This window comes from Hydra viridissima, unplaced genomic scaffold, assembly GCF_058129835.1.
Source record: "Hydra viridissima isolate aposymbiotic clone 2 unplaced genomic scaffold, HvirCarnegie_v1 scaffold_1, whole genome shotgun sequence".
Taxonomy (NCBI): Eukaryota; Metazoa; Cnidaria; class Hydrozoa; order Anthoathecata; family Hydridae; genus Hydra; species Hydra viridissima.
The window spans coordinates 22,482,936-22,503,411 of NW_028324300.1; the positions used below are offsets into that span (position 1 = coordinate 22,482,936).

Genomic DNA, 20,476 nt, shown 5'->3' on the forward strand with positions numbered 1-20,476 from the left:
ACAGGCTGAATGTGGAACGCGTTTCTTTAGATTTTCGATATTTTGTTTCCAATAAATTTGTAACAGTTTGCTGTAAATATAAGCAAAAACTGAAGCCTTGTTTTAAATATTTCAAAAAATTATGCTGTATCATATTTTGCTAATTGTACAAAAAAAGCAATTTCTTTACAAAAAAGATGAAAAAAAGTTCAACTTGAAATGTTTGTTTTTGACCTTCATTCTTTTCTAAAATGATGAGTTTTGGGAAAAAAATTTGAATTCAATGCTAAAAACATGTTTCAAATTTTAGATTTTCATTAGTCACAGTTATGGAGATATATTAGGACCCAGACCTTTTGTTGCAAACTTTGTTGCATTTTTAGTTTCCCAACACTTTTTAGTGTTGGGAAACTGAAAATGCAACAAAATTTGTAACAAAACTATTTTTTTTAATGTAACGACCAATATGACTTTTGATACCAGATTGTTTTAAGATGAGAGTACACCAAAACAAGCTATTTTGTTTCAAATTTGTATCATTAATACATTTGAAACATATTTGTAAAAAACGTGTAGTGTGTATAATAGGGGTGTTCAAAAAAATAACATTTCGAAAACGCGAATACACAACAAGCTAAATTTGGGGCAAATATAAAAAAAATGCAATTACAAAAAAAAAAAATCAAAAATATTGAGATTTACCTTGTGCTCAAGCGTCAAAACCCCCCTAAAAATGCCCCAAATAGTACCCTCGTAGCAAGGCTTTGAGCAAAAGGGAAATCTTAATATTTTTATTACTTTTTTTTTTAATGTGCTCATAATAATCTATACTTTTTTTTAAATTGATGTGTATCCGTGATTTTTCTTAACAGTTCTTTAAATTGAAAACGATTTTATGCGAAAAAAAAACGAAAATATGCGCATTTAATAAAAGAATGCGCAATAATTCGTACTTATTTTATTTGTTTATATTCACATTGTTTGGTTTATTAACTATTAATGTTTCTTTTGTTATTTGAATTATAATGAACAACTTAATAGAAAAATTATAATGGACAATTTAATAGAAAACAAAGGAGAGTCACAAAAAATGAGTTTCAAGTGCAAATAAAAGTAAGAAACTATTAAAAAGTGGCAATGAAAAGCGAAATATAAAAACGAAAAAAAAACAAAGATTTTATTATTGAGAAAGTGAAACCAGCTATACCAAGTAACGAATTTGTTTTGAGCTTTTTTTAATTATAAATATCTAGTTTAGGATATAAGATTATAGTTTATAATGTGAAATCTTATGACTATAAGATTTCACATTGTAAAAGAGCAAACTCAACCTAAATATTTTTGTTAATAACTTCAGTTGATCAACTGCCAACTAAATTCGATATTTTACAACACATAGCTTTTAATAAGTCGATGCTTTCTAAAACATCAAAATAGTCATTGATAATTGCATGCTCGGTAAAAAAAGACAGAAAATACGAGAGATGTTGAACTGCATTGTAGGTGTATTCTAAGCAAAATCAAGGGTCCCTGGCCTAAAGCTGGATTCCCTCTTCAATCAGATAATAACTTGATACAAAAGCTGAATAAGTTGAACAAAAATTACTTGAATTTGAAAAAAAACATGCACAGGAGGTCGCCATGCACAGGAGGTCGCACAAGAATAGATCAGACCTAGATAGGAAAGAGGACCTAGGTTTTTTATACGATCAAGAACACAACAGAAAGTTATTTCTAGGGCCTGAAGACAAAAAATATAGCGAGAAGGTATTATATATTATAATATAAATCCATATTATAAACCTTTTTTCTGAATTTAAAAACTCTCCTACCATTGCTCACTCTTCTCCAATTTTTCATTGGTTTTTATTTTGGGTACATTAACTTTTTATTTCAGAATGTATGCTGTTTAGATTTCGGAGAATACAAGAAAGAGAAATCCATCTATAAAAAAAGCTGCTAAATCAGTAGAAATAAGTTCAGAGTTAGAATTTGGTACGGACACCAGCGAAGATTCATCCTTTGATTCCGATTTTGAACCAGGATATTGGCGTTCTATAGAGTCAAGTAGTCTTATAAAAGCTGAGATCCCAAAAGATATTATTTCTGGTAATGTTGCTCTAATTGCCACAATTACTGATATTTCTCCAAACGTTTTGACAAAAGTTACTGCTGCAATCCTTGATAGTTCTGGGGTTGATCTTACAAATGTAAATTGCAGTAGGTCAACAGCATCTAGAAAGATGAAACAAACAGCTCGTGAAATGGCAGTTATTGCTAAAGCAGATGTCGAACTTAGCATCCAAGCTTCTCCCTACCCATGCATTATACATTTTGACGGAAAGACACTTTTTGAAATTAATAATGGAAAAAAATTAAAGCATGATAGACTTGCTGTTCAGGCAACTATTGATAATGAGTCCCATCTTCTCGAAGTTACGCCATTACCCTCTTCATCTGGAGAAGATCAGTACAATGGTGTACTGAAAGTCCTAAAAGGGTACAATCTCGAATCAAAGATTGGATTACTTTGTTTTGATGCCACAGCAAGCAATACAGGAATACATAAAGAATCTTTAATAAGAATATCTACTGAGTTAAATAAATACCTAATTCTTTTAGCTTGCAGACAACATGTTTTTGAGTTGAGAATCACACACTTTTGTGAGGCTATAACAAATGAAAAAACTACGGCCCCCGATAACCCTTTGTTTAAACATTTCAAAAACTTGTTTGAGCAGCCTAATTTTGAGTACAACCCATCTATGTTAGTAAAATTTGGTTGGGAAGAAATTAAAGGAACTGTTGTTGAAAAAGCTGCTACAGAATCTCTTGAGTATTGTAGATCTTACTTATTGAGAAATAATGTTGTAAGGGAAGATAAAAAAGAACTTGCAGAGCTAGTGGTCAGCTATCTTTCTCCTTCTATCATTAAAATTCGAAAAACTGGAGCGGTTCATCATGCAAGATTTCTTGGCAAATCTATATATTATTTAAAAATGCAAATTCTTTCAACTCAAATTTATTTTATTCAAAAAAATAGAAAACATATTAAGGTAATAACTGAATTTATAGCTTGTTTTTATGCAAAGCGGTACCTGCAATCAAATGATACAATCAAAGCTTCTTCTTTAGATGCAACTGTTATTCATCAAATGCATCAGTATAAAGCAGTATGTGCAGAACCATTTGCTGTTGATGCTGTGTTGAATTCTTTACTTAAACATACATGGTATCTTGACTCAACTCTGATTCCTTTAGCCTTGCTGGATGATGGTGTTGGACTCGAAGAAAAGAAAAAAATTGCTGCTGCAATATTATCATTTCCAAAACCTAAGTCATGTTACTTTAAAACTGAAAATAAGCAAAAAAAGATATAGAAAAATTGTTGAAAATTGAACTTAACATTCATCAGCAAATTCCTAGCTTAGCTTCTTTGGTTGATGAGTTCTCCTGGTTAATGTTTGATATGATCGGAATAAAAGATCAACGAATTGATGATTGGCTGACCTTGTCACCTCAGTATTGGCACACGCAATCAAATTATTTTTAAATTTTGCAAAAAGTATTGTTTGTGTAAACAATCACGCTGAAAGGGCAATTGGAATGATGCAACAATTTAATCACCGCTACAGAGACGAGGAAGAAAAACAAAATAGGTATATTGCTGTGGACAAAGTTCGCTCAATTTTTAAGGCATAAGGCAGTGAATCTTTATTAACAAAAGAAACAAAATAACAAAGTTTTAAGCAAGAAAAGAATCGCAAAGGGACTACTTAGCTTACGCTCCAAAATTCAGAAGATAGCTTGAACTTTAGTATTTATATCAAAAAAAATATTTTTTAAAGATACAAGTTGCACGTTATTTAAGTTTGTATCATTCAATCAACCTATAAAAAAATGTTTTTCTAAAAAGCTAAATACAAATAAATTGAAAACCAAACAATGTGAATATAAACAAATAAAATAAGTAAGAATTATTGCGCATTCTTTTGTTAAATGCGCATGTTTTCGTTTTTTTGTATAAAATCGTTTTCAATTTAAAGAACTATTAAGAAAAATCACGGATACACATCAATTTTAAAAAAAAAGTTTAGATTATTATGAGCACATTAAAAAAAATAAAAAATTTAAAAATATTATTTATACACATATTATATATACACATATTTACCTTGTGCTCAAAGCCTTGCTACGAGGGTACTATTCGGGGCATTTTTAGGGGGGTTTTGACGCTTGAGCACAAGGTAAATCTCAATATTTTTGATTTTTTTTTTTTGTAATTGTATTTTTTTTATATTTGCCCCAAATTTAGCTTGTTGTGTATTCGCGTTTTCGAAATTTTATTTTTTTGAACACCCCTAGTGTATAAGTTCACAAAAAATTGCACGTTGGCAAAATTAAAACTTTTTAACCAGTAGCTGTCGTGAAAATAAAAGCCGTGGAAATCCAATTCAATCCATGAAAATGGGAATGGGATCTAATTCTTTTTAAATCTAAAAATAGGAACGGGAATAGAAATGGTTGTGAAAGAAATATGAAAGCAACATTTTATTGCTCCAAAATTTAAACTGGAAATGAATTTTAGGAAAGTTTTTTACTATTAAGTCGCATACATGGCAGTCAAAAGCAATTTTTCAAAATCACATTTTATTACGAAAATATGGGAATAGAAATGGAAGGGAAAGGGAATTTTATTTTAAATGCGAGAGGGAATGGAAAACTGTTACAATAATGAGAGGGAACATCATTTTGTTTCTCTACCAACTAATAGATAAAAGAACTAAAAACAAAAAAAAAACAAACAAATTTCATCATTTTTATCTTGAAAACTTTATAATCGCATCATATCGTATTATTATCAAAATTCTAAGTTCGTCAAAGCTTATGATATCTTGCTAATACTAATATCTTAGATTGCACGTTTTATAATAAACAAAAATTTCAGAATATTTTAAAACAGGAACTTTGAATATTTAGAAGGGAATACTTAATTCAAGAGAACTTTTAAATTGGACGGCCGATTCCTTTTCTTCTGAAGCACATGAATGTTGAACTGAAAAAAAGATTAAAAATTATTTTGCTTGTTGCTTTGTTAAGTTAAACTTTCTTTTTGTTCTATTTTGAGAGTATTATACATAGTAAATTAAACATACATAATGAATTTCAAAAGTTCGCGATCCGACGGCTCTATCAAAAAAAAAAATTTGTGATGTGCTTTTAAAAAACTCAAAGTGATACTAAAAAAATTTGAAACTAATATGCAGGGTTTGTGGCATTTTTGACGTGTAGTTCCATATAAATGCAAAAGACCAATATAGAGAAGTTCTTACACATTGTTTAGAGCTGGACATTAGTAGTGCAATATTGTTATCAGTTTTATTAGTCAGTAAGACTTGCTTAATTATATTACATCTTGATTTCATTGTTAAAAAAACAAAAGCTCAAAAAATAATAAAATTTAGAGAGGTTTTCAATAATAAAACATGTTTTGCGAGTTGAGAAAATGACTAGGGCGTTATTTCTGATTTGTTTTGTATTTAGTTAAAAATTTTTAAAACTGCATTGTGGGCTTTGTTTAACCAATCAAAATCCATGGAGCTGGTAACAACGTCATCAACGTATTTAGGTTTTTCAAATTTTCTATAGGTTCAAAACCACGCAGATCAGTGCAAGAACATACTCATATCTATTCAAGTTAAAAATTACCTGCCTCCTGATTCTTTCAAATTAGCTCTCATCATTTCAAGCAAGATATATTATCAGCTATATAAAAATAAGGAAAAAAATATGGAGAAGACATTTAAAAAAATTGAGAATCCTATCGAAGGTACTTAAAAGTATTTAAAAAAATATGTTTTTTAAATTATTTTGTTAGTTATTTATTAGTTAAAATTATTTAGTTAGTTAATTATTTTATTTTATTATGACAATCGATTTCCATTTTTTTTCTCATGACTTGTAGGAAACTTAATATCTCGGTTTATCATTAAGTTACATTCGAGGAAAAATTGTGTAGGCGAGCGCGCTCTTCTCCGCATTTGTTATTTCTTTGTGTTTCTTTGTTGCTTCCAAATCTCGTTATCTCGAACAGTTTAATTTTAAAGCGAAAAATTTAGAGGGGTTGTAACAGGAGAGCGTTCTTTTGGTATTGTATCAATAAGTATTGCTGTATAACCCATAAAATATGTCAAGGTCTATTGCAGGTCAGGAGTTGATTCCTATATTCTAACTAAAGCTACATTCAGCTTCTTATAAGTAAGGAGTTTTTTACAGAAATAGAAAGCTGAATTAAGCTTAAGTTAGAATATAGGAAGCAACTAAGGTTCTGAGGTTCTTTTTTGTGACACAATCCTGACCTAAAGTTTATATAGGCAGAAGAAAATATGATAAACATGCTAAATTATGTCATCCTCCATCGTTCAAGTGAATGCTTCTCCTTTTTTTAAAATTGGCAAGAAACAATTTTTTTTTGAAATGTATCAAAAATATTTTTTCAAGTTCAAATACTGAATGCAAACAGGGCCGTACCGAGCCAATTTTGCGCTTCGGGCAAGAAAAGAAAATTGCGCCCTCCTCCCCCCCCCCCCCTCCAAAAAAAAAAAAAAAAGGAGAAAATTCAACGAAAAAAATGATTTATTGATCACAAAATTTATCACATCAAGTTATAAGTAAAATTTGTCATTATGGTTGCAAAAAATTTAGTTCAATGTCACTTTTCTGGCTTTTCTTGAGGCAAGTTCACTAATGACATCATCAAAATCAATGTTGTTTGCCACTTCATTTTCAATTGAAATTATAGCCAAACTAGACAAACGTTCTTGGCCCATTTTTGACCTCATATAGTTTTTTATGAGCTTAAGTTTACTGAAACTTCTCTCACACGTAGCAACTGTGACTGGTATGGTGAGGAAGATGCGAATAGCAATTGCCGTGTTGGGATAAGCATCGGTCAAAGAATATTTATGAATGAGCTGCAAAATGTCGATCGGGGAAGATTTTTCAAAGTTGTCCATCATTGCGGCAGCTTGATATTTAAAGCTTGCCATTTCTGACTGGAAATCGGAAGAGTCTAAATCTGCCTTGTAAATTTGAGATAAATTTGCAGCTTTTTTCTTGAGTTCATCCACTGAACTTTTAGAGAGTGAATGCCCACTGAGGAAGTCAAAATCAGAGGATACAGCAGACATAGCCTCAAACCGCCACTCAATTTGTGTAATAATGCTGTCAAACACAAGGTTGCAATGAGATCCGAATTCTGTTTTTGCTGTGAGAAGGTGAGAGTCATCTTCAGCTTTATAAAGTGCCATCCGCTTCACTTTGCGCTTCCTCTTGATTGGAAAGCCACCATCAATTCCGCTCTGGTTAGCTTTTTCTGTGGCATCTTTGATAATGTTGTCCACTCCAACATCTCGAAGATTCTGAATGAAAGCCTTCAATCCTTTCATTTTTTTTGCAGCAATGTCAATTGAAATGGTTTTTGACTGAAGCAGTTTGTTTTCCCGGTCAATTAGAGAAAGAATTTGACTCCAGAAATCCAACAAACACAAAAAACTGAAATCAATTTGAATGAGAAGTTCTTTTGCACTGCTAACTGTGACAGCATTTGTCATGGGATTGTGGATAATGGATTCCAAAACTTGAAGAACGTCTTTGATTTGTCTGTGCAATGGTGTGATTGCTTCTTTTTTGGCAGACCATCTTGTGTCACTGTTTCCCTTTAATGAAATGGTCAACGTTTTCATCAGTTTTTCCCATCTTGAAGTGGAGCTTGAAAAAAAGTTAAAGATGGCTTGAACCTTTCCAAAAAACGTAATCATGAGTGGGGAAACCTCAGCAGCATGAACACCAACAAGATTTAAAGTGTGAGCTGCACATGGAACAAATCTTGCTGACTCATTAAGAGAATGGATGTGAGCTTTGACACCATTGTATTTTCCAGACATATTGGATCCATTATCATAGCCTTGGCCCCGGCAATCGGAAATGTTTAGACCATCCTTCTTCAATTTTTCAGTTATCTCTGTTGCAAGACCTTTTCCGGTTTTTTGGTGAGATTCAATGAAGTCCACAAAGCTTTCCTTAATTGTGCAGGTTTCATCACTGATGTGGACATACCTGATGATCTGAGACATCTGTTCTTTGTGGGAGGCATCTGGAGTGCAGTCAAACAGAACAGAGTAGTATTTAGCTTCTTTGATGTTTGACAAAATTTCGTTCCTGACTTTCTTCCCAAGTAACTCAATCAGCTCATTTTGAATTCGAGGAGAAAAGTAGGATGTTGTGTTTTTTTTTGCTTTAACGGACGCAATATGTTCAGTCACTAAAGGATAATAATGGCTAATCAACTCAATTAAGCTCAGAAAAATGTCACAGTTTTGTTGACCGATGTCTTCTGTTGTTCCCCGAAGGGCAAGATTGTTCTTGGCACAGAACAAAATTGCATCAACAATCACTTTCAAGATGTCTTTCCACTTTTTCATCTCTCCACTGATAACTCTCTGCAAATCAGAATCCAGGGTCTTTCCTTCCTTAGGTTTTTTTTCGAGAGTTTTCCAATCAGAATAGCATCTTTGGTGTTCATTGCTGTTTTCATGCTCCGGAATTCTTAGGTTTAGTTTTTTCCAGTCACAAAACCCTTTGGAAATTTCTGAGAAATTGTTGGTTTTTGTTGTTGAAAATAACAAACAGCAAAAACAAAATAAAGAATCTTTTTTGTTGCTGTACTGCAGCCAAGTGCGAACAAACTTTTCACCGTTGGGATGAATTTTTTCATACCATTTTGAGCTGAAGTGTCGCTTTCTGTTGTCAAAATCACACAGCGTGTTTGGGAAAAACTCTCTTCTATCTTGCTCTGGCCCATGCTCAATCAAAAAGCATCTTATTTTGTCCGTTATTTTAGGCCATGTTGCTGGATCCCTGTGTTGAAAATTTTTTTCCGAGGCCACTGGAATTTCTGAGATTTCTGAATGAAGTTCATCCTCGTCCATTTCAGCTGGGCCTGAAAGCTGGGAATTTCCATCTTCCCTTATTGGTTCTGAATCAGTTGCGCAAAATTCTTCTTGACCTTTGCTTATGAAAATCTCCTCTTCAATTAATTCCAAATGATGATCTGAACTTAAGTCATTTATAGGATCTGTTAATTTGTCATTAACTTCAATGCAAGTATCCTCCGAAATAATTTGTTTTTCCACTGAGCTTGCTACCAACCACTTTTTGAAACAGTTTCGTAGTTTCTCGTCACTCTCTTGGCGCTGTTTTCTTTTCTTCTTAAATTCAGCATCAGATAATTTTTTGGTTCGATTCATAATAAAATCATAATGTTCAAAGTTATCAAAGGTACGTTAGTGTTAAATGGCGCTCTTTTGTTCAGTAAATGAGCTTTAGTATTTTAATACAACAAATTGAAAGCTTAACTAAAGCGAAGAATTGTGGCAAATGCGTTTACTTCGTAGGCGATCTGAATTTAGATTTGCTTGAATACAACAAAAACAAAGACGTCAGAACTTTTTTTGATATTATGTTTTAAAATGGATTCGAATTACAAAAAATACTGCTACTTTAATTGATCAATTTATAATTAACAAAAACATAAAAATTAAAACAGGAATATTTATTAAAGATATACCTGATCATTTTCCGGTTTTTATAACAGCACAAAAATCGCTAAATCAACTTCCTAAAAAGGTAAAAACTAAAAAACGAGTTATTAAAGACGCTTCTCTTGCGACTTTTTTTAGCCTTTTATCAACAACAAACTGGGAACCTGTTTTGAAAACAAAAAATACTTATGAAGCTTATGATAAATTTTATCATATATTTGAATGTCACTACAATAAAGCATTCCCAATAACAACTAAATTTATTAAAACAAAAACTCAACAAAATCCCTGGATAACACCCGGAATCATAAAATCTTCGAAAAAAAAGCAACGATTGTATGAGAAGTTCATTAAAAAAAAGAACCTTTAAAATACAAAAATAATATACAAAAAACTTGGAACATAATAAAAGATAATGTAGGTAAAAAAGATATGAATATTAGTCGTTTACCAAAAAAACTAATTATAAATAACCTTGAAATTATTAACGACGCAATAATTGCTAATTCGTTTAACCATGGATTTGTTAGCACAGGTCCATACCTAATAACATACCTAATCTCTAATAATAATACAATGGCTAATAATATGCTAACAGAAACAGAATTGCTTAATGCCATGTACTTACTTAAACCAAATAAAGGTAATTGAGTTGATGATGTAAGCAGTAATGTAGTAATTAAATCAATGCCTTATTTAAAAATTCCGCTTTCGCATATTTTTACGCTCTCTTTAAACAAAGGAATCTTTCCCGACAAACTTAAAGTTGCGAGGGTAATACCTATACTAAAATCAGGAGATGAGACTAGTGTCTCCAATTACCAAAGCCCCAATAGATCTAGGGGCTTGGTGATAAGACCAATTATGTCTTCTTCTTGCCCCTGCTGTTTGTATTTATATTATGGTTTACGACTTTAATAAATTTATATGGCAGAAAAAAAAATATATATATATATATATATATATATATATATATATAGGAGTTTGTGTCCAGAGGCGGAATTTTAATTAATTTTTTAATTAAAATTAATTAATTTAAGCAGCGACCCCGTGAAAATTTGTTTCATAAACTGATTATTATTTTTTTAATTTATTAAAATTTGCGCCCTCCTAATTTTGGCGCCTCAGGCCGCGGCCCGGCCGGCCCCGCCCTTGGTACGGCCCTGAATGCAAATGCTGCTACCACCATTTTACCACCATTTTATGTATCTACATGCGCAAACGAAATGTATTTTTTATTCACCCAAATACTTTAAAAAACATTTACCTTTAAAAGATTTGTGATTTTCATTCCAAATACCTTTCACGATTAGTAAAGTTATTAAATTAGCAAATTTCTTGCAAGTGAGTTATATCTCTTCTTTCTCTGCCAAAAATGTTTAAAAAACTCCAATAAACTTTCTTACTTCAAATAACCTTTTTTATGAATGTTTACCGAAAAAATCATATATTATTTTCATATATTATCTTGTTAGTATAATACCATGAGACATCTGGTGAGGGTATGGCTGGAAAACAAGCTTTTGTTACAGAGAAAATCAGAAACTTTCAGCCACAGATATAGAGCCTAGAATCAAATTACAACAAATTGATAATTGTTTTTCAAAGAACTCGTAATAAAACCACGACAAAGTAAATTCTTTGTAAAACCTAAAAATTCTCGCACTAGAGATATTCTTACAATTGCTTGCGTAACCATTACTTTAATAAGATTATTTTAATGGGGAATGGAAAAAATGTTTTTTTCGGCAATTAATTGTCAAACAGGTGCAAGTTGAAAGTTTTTGGCGAGAATTGCAGTATTTGTAAATCAATTTCCATGGAATCATGTAATGCTGAGCCCAACAGGTTTTTTTTTCTTTTTTTAAAAGAAACTTGTGTTTATGAAACTAGTACTAGAAACCCTTAAACTTAAGAAACTACTAAATTACTAAACTACTAAATAGTACTAAATTACTTTTCGATAAGGAATTTTTCCGAATTTGTGTTCTATTCAGGGTCAACCTAAGGATTACATTACATTAAATGATATTGATGGAATTTAAATAACTTTAGTTTACAGTAAAAAATTTTATCTTACTTGTTAACATGTTTTTAAATTGCATGGTAAGTATTTTTTCTCTGTTTTGATACTTAAGAAACTCTTAAGAAACATTTAGTATAAGAGTTGTAAAAAAGTACCCATGAAATAAAAAACTTTATAGTACTAGCTCTTTTGCTTAGTTTCTTATTCAAAAAAATGTGTATTTGAAAACTCTTGACAATTAAAAAAAAAAAAGTATCGTTTTTCCTGCTATGTTGACCACATTTTGCGCTGCGCAGTATGGGCTTAAATGGATTTGAAGCATAGTCTAATGACTTCAAAATTTTTTGAGAGTACCAGATGTAATTAGCTAAATTATATATACTGATACTTGTGCAGGTCAAAATAATAAACGAAAAAAATGGATTACAGTCGTCTTTGCAAGAATACAAATGCAAGCGCACACCTGATACTCTCAAAAGAAACTTTATTCCATTGATCGTGTAATAGAAAGTAAGGCCTATAAAGTTTGTTACGCAAAAAAACCGCCAAAAAAAGCTTAATTACGGAAAATTTTTGCGTAAATTCAAATTTTGCGTAATTACACAATTTTCAAAACTGCAATCCTTTATAAAATGCTTACTTAAGATTTTTCATATTGCCGTAAAATCGATAACTTTTATGTAAAATGAGAATTTTTAGCTTTTTTTGGCATTCAACGAAAACAAGGAATATAACTTAGATAAAATTATCTTTTTAAATCTGTGTGTTATAAACAAGTTTTATTTCCTTTTCTCAGAGATATGCATACGAAAATGGTTTATATATATATATATATATGATAATTTACAAAATGCAGCTTAAACTAATTATGCAAGATATAGTTGTTTTTTCATGTAATGTATTTAAGTAAAAGTTTCGGCGCTACTCGACTTTCTCCCCTTCCCCCCTTCCTATATTTATGATTGATTCTGATAGAGCATTGAATGCTGATTGAGAATCGTATAAAAACATGGGTCTCAAAATCAATGGTAAAAGCTCTAAACTGAAGTTGAAAATACAAAATTATGCAACAAATCCCTAATATTCGCCATCTTTAATGAGGATTTTTTTTTTTGTCTAAAAGTTATCTTTTCAAAGTATTCACAAACTGGTTTTTATTTTATTATAATGAAGACTTTGAATAATAGAGAATGAGAATTCATTTTCGTTTAAGGTGGTCTATAAAAGGTAGGCCTATAAAAAATTGAGATTCTTGATCAAGTATTGAAAAAATAGGTAATATATTTTATTTATGTAAAGATTTATCCTCTATCAGCTGATATATGACTTGTTTAGGTTTGATCAAGCTAAAGGGGTTTAATATAGCATATTTTATTAGCTAGTTTGTTTATTTGTCTTAACAACGCCATAGCATCGAAAAGTTAAGATCTTTTTTTTTTCCAAGTTAGACTTTTTCCAATAAAATATAGATCTGCGGTGTTTTTAGTCATGCTTTTAAGTCACATTTTCTTATAATATTTGTCATATTAAATTGTTTATATTGGTTGTGGTATAAAATCATTATCTATGAATCTTTCAATTCTTGATTTAAATCAAACAAGTTGTACTTTTGTATAGTTGTAATGTCTTCTGGAAAAAGCAACAAGCAAAATTTTTCACGAAAAAGAAAGAAGAAGCCTCCTGTAAACAAATATTCAAGAATCTTTCAAATATTTCACCGGAAAAAGTTACATCTAGCATAAATAAAAAGAGGCTAATTATAGATCAAACTAATCTCAATACCAAGAGTGAAGTAATAAGACAGGAAAATGATTACTTTTTATTTATTAGTTTCTCTATACTTAAGAGTTTATTTCAACCTTTGTTAGTATGTCCTGAATGTGGCCATAATAGATAACAGAAAGTTCATCAAGTCGTCATTTTTTTGTAACACCTGTGAAAGTGTTACAATTAAAAGAAGCATTTAATGCTATTCTTAAAATATATGATGCACATAAAAAAATAAAATGTTTAAAAATAAAATTTCAGCAAATACAGAATATTACCAGTTTGGGATTTAAGGCAAATTTGAAATAATTTGTTATAATAGTAGACAAGATTGGTTTCTCATCTGCAATTCAACTCTCGAGGAGGCAAGATATCTTAGTTTCTCAACATCTTTAATGTTTGAAATACCTAAATAAAAGTGACATTTTCTTTTAAATTTTTCAGCATTATGTAATATTTTGCAAATGAAATTAAAATTAAATCACAATCTAGTAAAATCACTAACCTAGATTTTATTAATGAAAATTTAGTATACATGCTCATAAACTTAAAAATGAAAACAAACCTCCACAAATCATAAAATCTGCCGAGTCGCGAGGCTCTTTCTGTTTTTTTAATTGTTTTGGGCTCGAGGCTCTTTCTATTAGTTTCATTAAATGATCATAATCAGTTGATTGAGACTCAACTACACACAGATTGTAATCAGCTATTATTCATTTTTCAAAAACTATTCACCTATAGATTTCTTGCAATTCAGATTGACTACATTTACAAAAATTACAAAAATAGATAGTACGATAACTTTCCATAAAACCAAATAAAAAATTTGTTCGTAAATTATCTGCAGAAAAAATGACAATTATTGCATGAATATTTATTTTCTTTCCATTTACTATGACTTGAACCCCTTGCTCACTTTCTCATTTTTGGAGCTGACATAAAACATTTTTCAAAATGTTATCATATGAATAGCTTGTAATATGCGCATCTAAAGCATACCATATTACAATCAAATAAATGCTGTCTGTCTTGGTAATCATTTTTTATGTCATTGTTAAATAATAATGAATAAAGTGAAAACTTCTATATCAGTCATTTGAATTAAATCGAATTTAAAATATTTTACATGTTTAAACATATAGAGTTATAAAATTCTTGAAATAAATCTGCATTGCTTCACATACTTTGTATTACTTTGTTTCAACCCTTCAAGAGATTGCATAGAAGTGTTATTTAATTAACTCTATTAAACTTATTATTTAAAAAGCAATTTATAAATATAAACTTGCCACCCAAATACATTTGCTTTTTTAAACTTATGAAGTGTCCTACTTTAACAAACTTTAGAAGTTTCAAGTTATTTTAAATGGATTAGAAAGTTTGTACACAAAATATGTTATCAACAGAAAAACCAAAAGCTGAATGCTTAGTAATCAATATTCTGATTAAGATTAAAGGTAGGCATAGCATTCATTTACAGGAAAATAAAAAATTTAATAAATTAAAATAATGTTGTCACCAAAAATTATTGATTGGCTGTTGTATTTATCTTCATCTCCCCTTACACGTCACCTTTTTTTTAAAGTTTGTTGCAGGAGGAATTGGCCTTTTTTTTTGTAATGATAGTCAGTCCTTCATATAAAAAAAATTTAAACAGCTTAATTTGAATGTTACTGATTTCATTTCCAAGGAGTTTATGGTGATGAGAGTTGTGACTCAGTGATTTCTCTTTTCAATCAAACCTCTCTATTTTACAGCCTGTTTGTACTATTTGTTTTTCTAAACAAAACTTTAAAAACATTTGAGTACTTTGCAGGTTAATAAAGTTATTCAATATATTTACTAAAGTGATATGCATAGGCACCGAGTCCGCGGGGGAAACAGGGGCAGTGGTCCCCCCCCCCCCCCCAGGAAATTTATACTAATAATATATTATCACGGATTATCATGAGGGCGAGAGTATCTATTTGCCCCTTTAACAATCCGTGATTATAACGGGAGCGAATAGATGCCCCTGTTGCCCCCGTGAACTCGGCGCCTATGGTGATTTGTGTAAAATCATTTAAAAGCTATAAGTTAATAGATATATACAGTATGTGCCAAAATTATCACCATGTTTGAACAAAGAAATATTTTAAACTTTTTTAATAGCTGTGATAAAAAAAAAATTTTAGTTTTATTAATTAAATTTAAGACTTAGCTAGCTGAAAACATTGCTTAAAATTTTTATGTGAAGAGCTAATGGTGACAATTTTGTCGGAAATGAAAGCAAAATACATATTGTATTAAATTAATATCGAGTGTATCCTCCTTTAGACTTAATTACAGCCTAAATTCTTTCAGGAACACTAGCAACTAATTTGCGGCATTCTTCGGGTGTAATTGAGTACCAAACCTCTTGTACACGAGCCCAAAATTCATCCTTATTCTTAGGTGGAGTAGGAAAATTGTAGACCCGTTGTTTAACTATTGCCCATAAATTTTCAAGTGGGTTAAGATCAGGGCTATGTGCCGGCCAGTCAACGACTTTCAATTTCTTCTCGTGAAGGAAGTTAATGTTCTTATAAGCCTTATGCTTGGGGTCGTTGTCTTGCATGAACATCGTATTACGTACAGTTCTGCCCCATTTTCGAAGGGACTTGAAATATCAGACCTTAAGGATGTTGATATAGTCATCAGTGTTCATTGTTCCATAAATTTTCACTAATTCACCGACTCCACGAGCACAGAAACACCCCCAAAACAAGAGTTTTCCTCCGCCATAATAACGGTTGGTGTAAAATCTCGAGCAATTATTGGTGAGTTAGGCTTTTTCCAAGTATATCTTATACCATCTGATCCAAACATGTTAGTTTTACTTTCATCTGTCCAAATACAGTCATAAAAGTCTTCAACAGTCATGTGTGCATGAAGTTTAGCATAACTTAAACGAGCAATGGCTTCTTGATCTTTCTTCTGGATCGAAAACCAATTCTTTTGAGCTCTCTATTGACAGTCCGCACTGAAGCACGAGTCCCATAGCTGTTATTCATTATATTAGTAACACCCTTTGCAGTTTTAGACTCTCCAGAAGCAATTAAACGAGCGATTGTTCTTTGGTCTCTTGGTGTAAAAATTTTTCTTTCGACCACTTTTAGGCTTATTTACTTCTAAATTATTGCGCAATTTGATTTTATATATGAGATTATGAGACTTTCCGAACTCAGCAGCGATTTCACGATGAGATTGTCCGGATTTAAGCCTTTCCACAATATTTTTTTCTAATTCAAGATTTATTTTCATCATGATGACAATGACAACACTTTTTTATGTTTTGTAAACAAAATCAAACTTTAAATGATATTTAATCGTTAAAAATCTTTGAAAAGTTGATAACTCAACCATTTTTGTCAAAAGGCTATTAATTTATGTCGTATGCCTAATTAACTGTGGGAAAATATGTTAATAGCTTTCATTCGCGAAAAAATTGTAACCATTAGCTCTTCATTTAAAAATTTAAAATGAAATTCAATGTCTTCTAAATTTAATAAAAATCAATATTTTCAGTAAGCTAAGTCTTAAATTTAAGTAATAAAACTAAAAATTCATTTTTCTTCACAGCTTTTCTATTAAAAAAATTTTTTGGCACAGTGTATATATACATATATATACATATATATATATATATTATATATAGTTCGTTTTGTTTTTAAGATATGTAAAATTAGGAACACTTATTAGCATTGTTCGATGTTGGTTGCAAATATTTTGTCCAATACTGTATATATATATATATATATATATATATATATATATATATATATATATATATATATATATATATATATACAGTATTGGACAAAATATTTGCAACCAACATCGAACAATGCTAATAAGTGTTCCTAATTTTACATATCTTAAAAACAAAACGAACTATACTACCACAGCAAACAGTTCAGGAGTCTGGAGTCATAGCATGCCTTGACATAAGCAATCAGCTGACAGGTCACAGCACACAGGCAGAATTTCGTTGACAAGTGCCATTTTGCAGCGGAAAAAACAAGTGCAACTTTTTTGGCTTGTTTCCTTTTGTTAAGTCCGTGTCATTGTAACGGAAGTTTTTTAATAATTAAAGGAAGTGTCCAGAAGTTTCCAGAAGTTTTTAGAAGTTTCCAGAAGTTTTTAGAAGTTTCCAGTAGTTTTTAGAAGTTTCCAGAAGTTTTTAGAAGTTTCCAGAAGTTTTTAGAAGTTTCCAGAAGTTTTTAGAAGTTTCCAGAAGTTTTTAGAAGTTTCCAAAAGCATGCAGAAGCTTCCAGAAGCATTGAAAAGATGCATCTAGAATCTTCAAGAACTGGTTCACACAGGTTCATTTTACTATATAAGAGACATGTAAATCTACATGTAATTCAGTCAGTATATGGAAGTCAATCAGTTAGTATTATCCAGACAGTTTATCGAAATAAGTTTTATCAAAGTGTTTTATCGAAGAACATCAATACAAGAAGTGAAATACAACAAGTGTTTCATTACATCAATACAGTCCAAATCCAACCAAGACGTTGTGTTCCACAGAGCATTGTTGTATCATCACAAGGTAAATGTAACACGGTAAACCTTGAGAAGCGTGATTATTTATTTTTATTATTTTTATGACTTCAAGTGCAAAAATGGCTCCCCACAGTCTTGGATTGGAACTAAGAAAGAAAATTATTGGCGATTACGTAAGTGGAATGTTACAAAAATGTATTTGTGATAAATATCGCGTGAAAAAATGGATCGTATCAAGACTTTGTTCCAAATACCGTTCTACGGGGAAGTTGGCAGCAGATAACAAAGTTGGAAGACCACTTTCCACCACTTCTAGAGAGAATTCTATGATCGTCAGGTCCGTCAAGAAGGATCCCTGGATATCATCAGTCGAGATACAAAAGCAATTAGAGCTGCATGTATCGGACCGAACAATCAGACGACGTGCTGTTGAAGCCGGATTATTTTCTCGACGCCCTGCAAAGAAACCGCTGATTTCACTAAAAAAACCAGAAGAAAAGAGTCCTGTTTGCTACATCTCATATTGAATGGAATGTGCAGAAGTGGCGAACTGTCCTGTTCAGTGATGAATCGAAGTTCAACATCATTGGGAGCGATGGCATTTGCCGTGTACGTCGACCGGCCGGAAAACGCCTCGATTTACGTTACTGCCATTAAACCGTGAAGCATGGTGGAGGCAATGTAATGGTCTGGGGGTGTTTTTCTGCTAACGGTCTAAGTCCAATACATCGAAATGATGGAATAATGGACCGTTTCATGTATAAAAATATCCTGAAAGATACTATGTTACCTCATACTGAATGGAATATGCCAATAAAATGGGTTTTTCAGCAAGACAACGAACCGAAACACACTGCAAAAGTAGTCATGCAGTGGTTTCAAGACAACCACCTATCAGTGATGGATTGGCTGTCTCAATCTCCGGACCTTAACCCTATCGAGAACCTGTGGGAAATCGTCAACCGCAGAATTAATCGTAAAGGTGTTCGTAATAAGGATCAACTGTTTGAACAAATCCAAAAGACCTGGGCAGCGATTCCACAAAGTTTCATTGATCACCTGATCGAATCTATGCCTCGAAGATGCAAGGCTGTGATCGACAACAAAGGATTCGCTACGAAATATTGATAGCGAAATACAGCTTGGTCAACATTTTGTCGAGTTGCACTTGTTTTGTCCAGAAGGAAATCAACTTTTTCTTAATACTTTTGATTAATTTATTAATTTTTGTGTACAAATAATGAACTTTGTGATGAATAAAATTTGAAGAACTTTGTCTCTAAACACTTACAGGGTGCGGCAGCGATTCGCGAACTAATTTTTGGCTAGGTTTTGTGATGCAAATAAAATACTTACTCAATTTGTTTTTGTTGATTAATGTTCAATGACCGTCTTAGATTCTAATAAAATTGTGAATAGAAAACATTTTAGTTAAAAGTTTTACAATGGAAGCCAAAAGAACCGAAGTTTTAAATTTGATTCACGCGGGTTTTTTCTGCACGTGAAGTGATTCGTGTTTCTGGAGTATCTAAAACTACATTTTACAAAGAGAAAAACCGTGGCAGTGCTGAAAGAGCCGAAATGCCATCTCCAGTAAATAAAAAATTTGATAAAAAGTTCACAGAAAAGCTTAAAAAGCGTGTTGAAAAGAATCCTACTGTATCCATCAAAAAGACAGCAAAATTGTTCAATATTGATGAAAGGACAGTTAGAAGAACTCTATAAGCACTTGGAAAAGTCAGTGTGGCCCGACCTTCATATCAACTTTTAACAGAAAGGCTAAAAACTTTACGATTGGAACGATCAAAGAAGCTTCTAAATCAGCTAAAAACCCATGCTTCGTCAACAGTTAAAGCTTTCTCAGATGAAAAACTTTTTAGTGTTGTCTGTGTGATAAATAGGCGTAATAACAGATTCATTGTTTAGAAGGGTGACAAATCACCACCTGTGTGTCACACCAAGCACCCTCAGTCCATCATGATGCTAGGAATCATCGCTTCTAATGGAGAGAAATGCCCACCAATCTACATCAAAGAGAAAGAGAAAGTTACCTCTGATGTGTATATTCGCTTACTAAAACGCTATGTGGTGCCATGGCTGAAGAAGACATTCCCAGAAAACAATTTCATCTTTCAACAGGACAATGCACATTGTCATGGGTCCAGAAAAACTCAACAATATCTTTAGGACAATATGGATCATTTCTCCCCCAAACACTTTTATTTATTTAAAATGAATAAAAACACCTTTATATGGAACTCTGAGTTTCATGCCTTTCGGCAATCAACAGCCATAGTGTATATCGTTACTTAAAAACCGTTTAAAAATTACAAATTAAAATTACGGTAGAACGAGTTCTGACGTTACTAAACGGAAACAAAAAGACGTCAAAGGTTTTAGTCCCTGGTGTCAAATAAGGATAGCAAAAATTTCTTTGCATGTCGGCACTTTGATATTATTTCATATCTTTTGTTAAGTAAGTTTTCTCCTTTATATGATAATATATGAAATTTTTCGCGGAGACAAAGATTACAAACTTTTGCTGCTTGATTGTAGGGCTTGCATTGTGCTATAA

General features: G+C 31.6%; 3 protein-coding genes across 4 annotated transcripts in view; 2 read left to right on the top strand and 1 right to left on the bottom strand.

Annotated features, from left to right (window-relative positions):
• Positions 1-1,684: 1,684 nt before the first annotated feature.
• LOC149893942 (uncharacterized) lies at positions 1,685-3,532 on the top strand. The gene is made up of 3 exons (XM_090068308.1): positions 1,685-1,746; positions 1,893-3,290; positions 3,395-3,532. The coding sequence occupies exons 2-3, from the start codon at positions 2,223-2,225 to the stop codon at positions 3,530-3,532; spliced, it is 1,206 nt and encodes a 401-aa protein (XP_089924434.1). The 5' UTR covers positions 1,685-1,746; positions 1,893-2,222.
• Positions 3,533-5,630: 2,098 nt separating this feature from the next.
• Positions 5,631-20,476, top strand: part of LOC145200001 (uncharacterized) — a 69,296-nt gene continuing 54,450 nt past the window's right edge. For both annotated transcript variants that reach the window (XM_090076508.1, XM_090076509.1), the window contains exon 1: positions 5,631-5,809. In XM_090076508.1, the coding sequence (XP_089932634.1) occupies positions 5,770-5,809 (40 nt within the window). In that variant the 5' untranslated portion in view covers positions 5,631-5,769. The remainder of the gene's footprint in view (positions 5,810-20,476) is intronic.
• On the bottom strand, positions 6,188-10,328 carry LOC145193343 (zinc finger MYM-type protein 1-like). The gene has a single exon (XM_090076510.1). It carries the CDS (start codon positions 9,285-9,287, stop codon positions 6,681-6,683), a length of 2,607 nt encoding a protein of 868 aa, XP_089932636.1. The 5' UTR covers positions 9,288-10,328; the 3' UTR covers positions 6,188-6,680.

Excerpts from the sequence above, each read along its gene's own strand:
- LOC149893942 (XM_090068308.1), top strand. The coding sequence starts at position 2,223 with ATGAAACAAACAGCTCGTGAAATGGCAGTTATTGCTAAAGCAGATGTC. Across the intron at positions 3,291-3,394 it reads AAAAGAAAAAAATTGCTGCT|CAAATTCCTAGCTTAGCTTC; the intron begins GCAATATTATCA and ends AACATTCATCAG.
- LOC145193343 (XM_090076510.1), bottom strand. The coding sequence starts at position 9,287 with ATGAATCGAACCAAAAAATTATCTGATGCTGAATTTAAGAAGAAAAGA.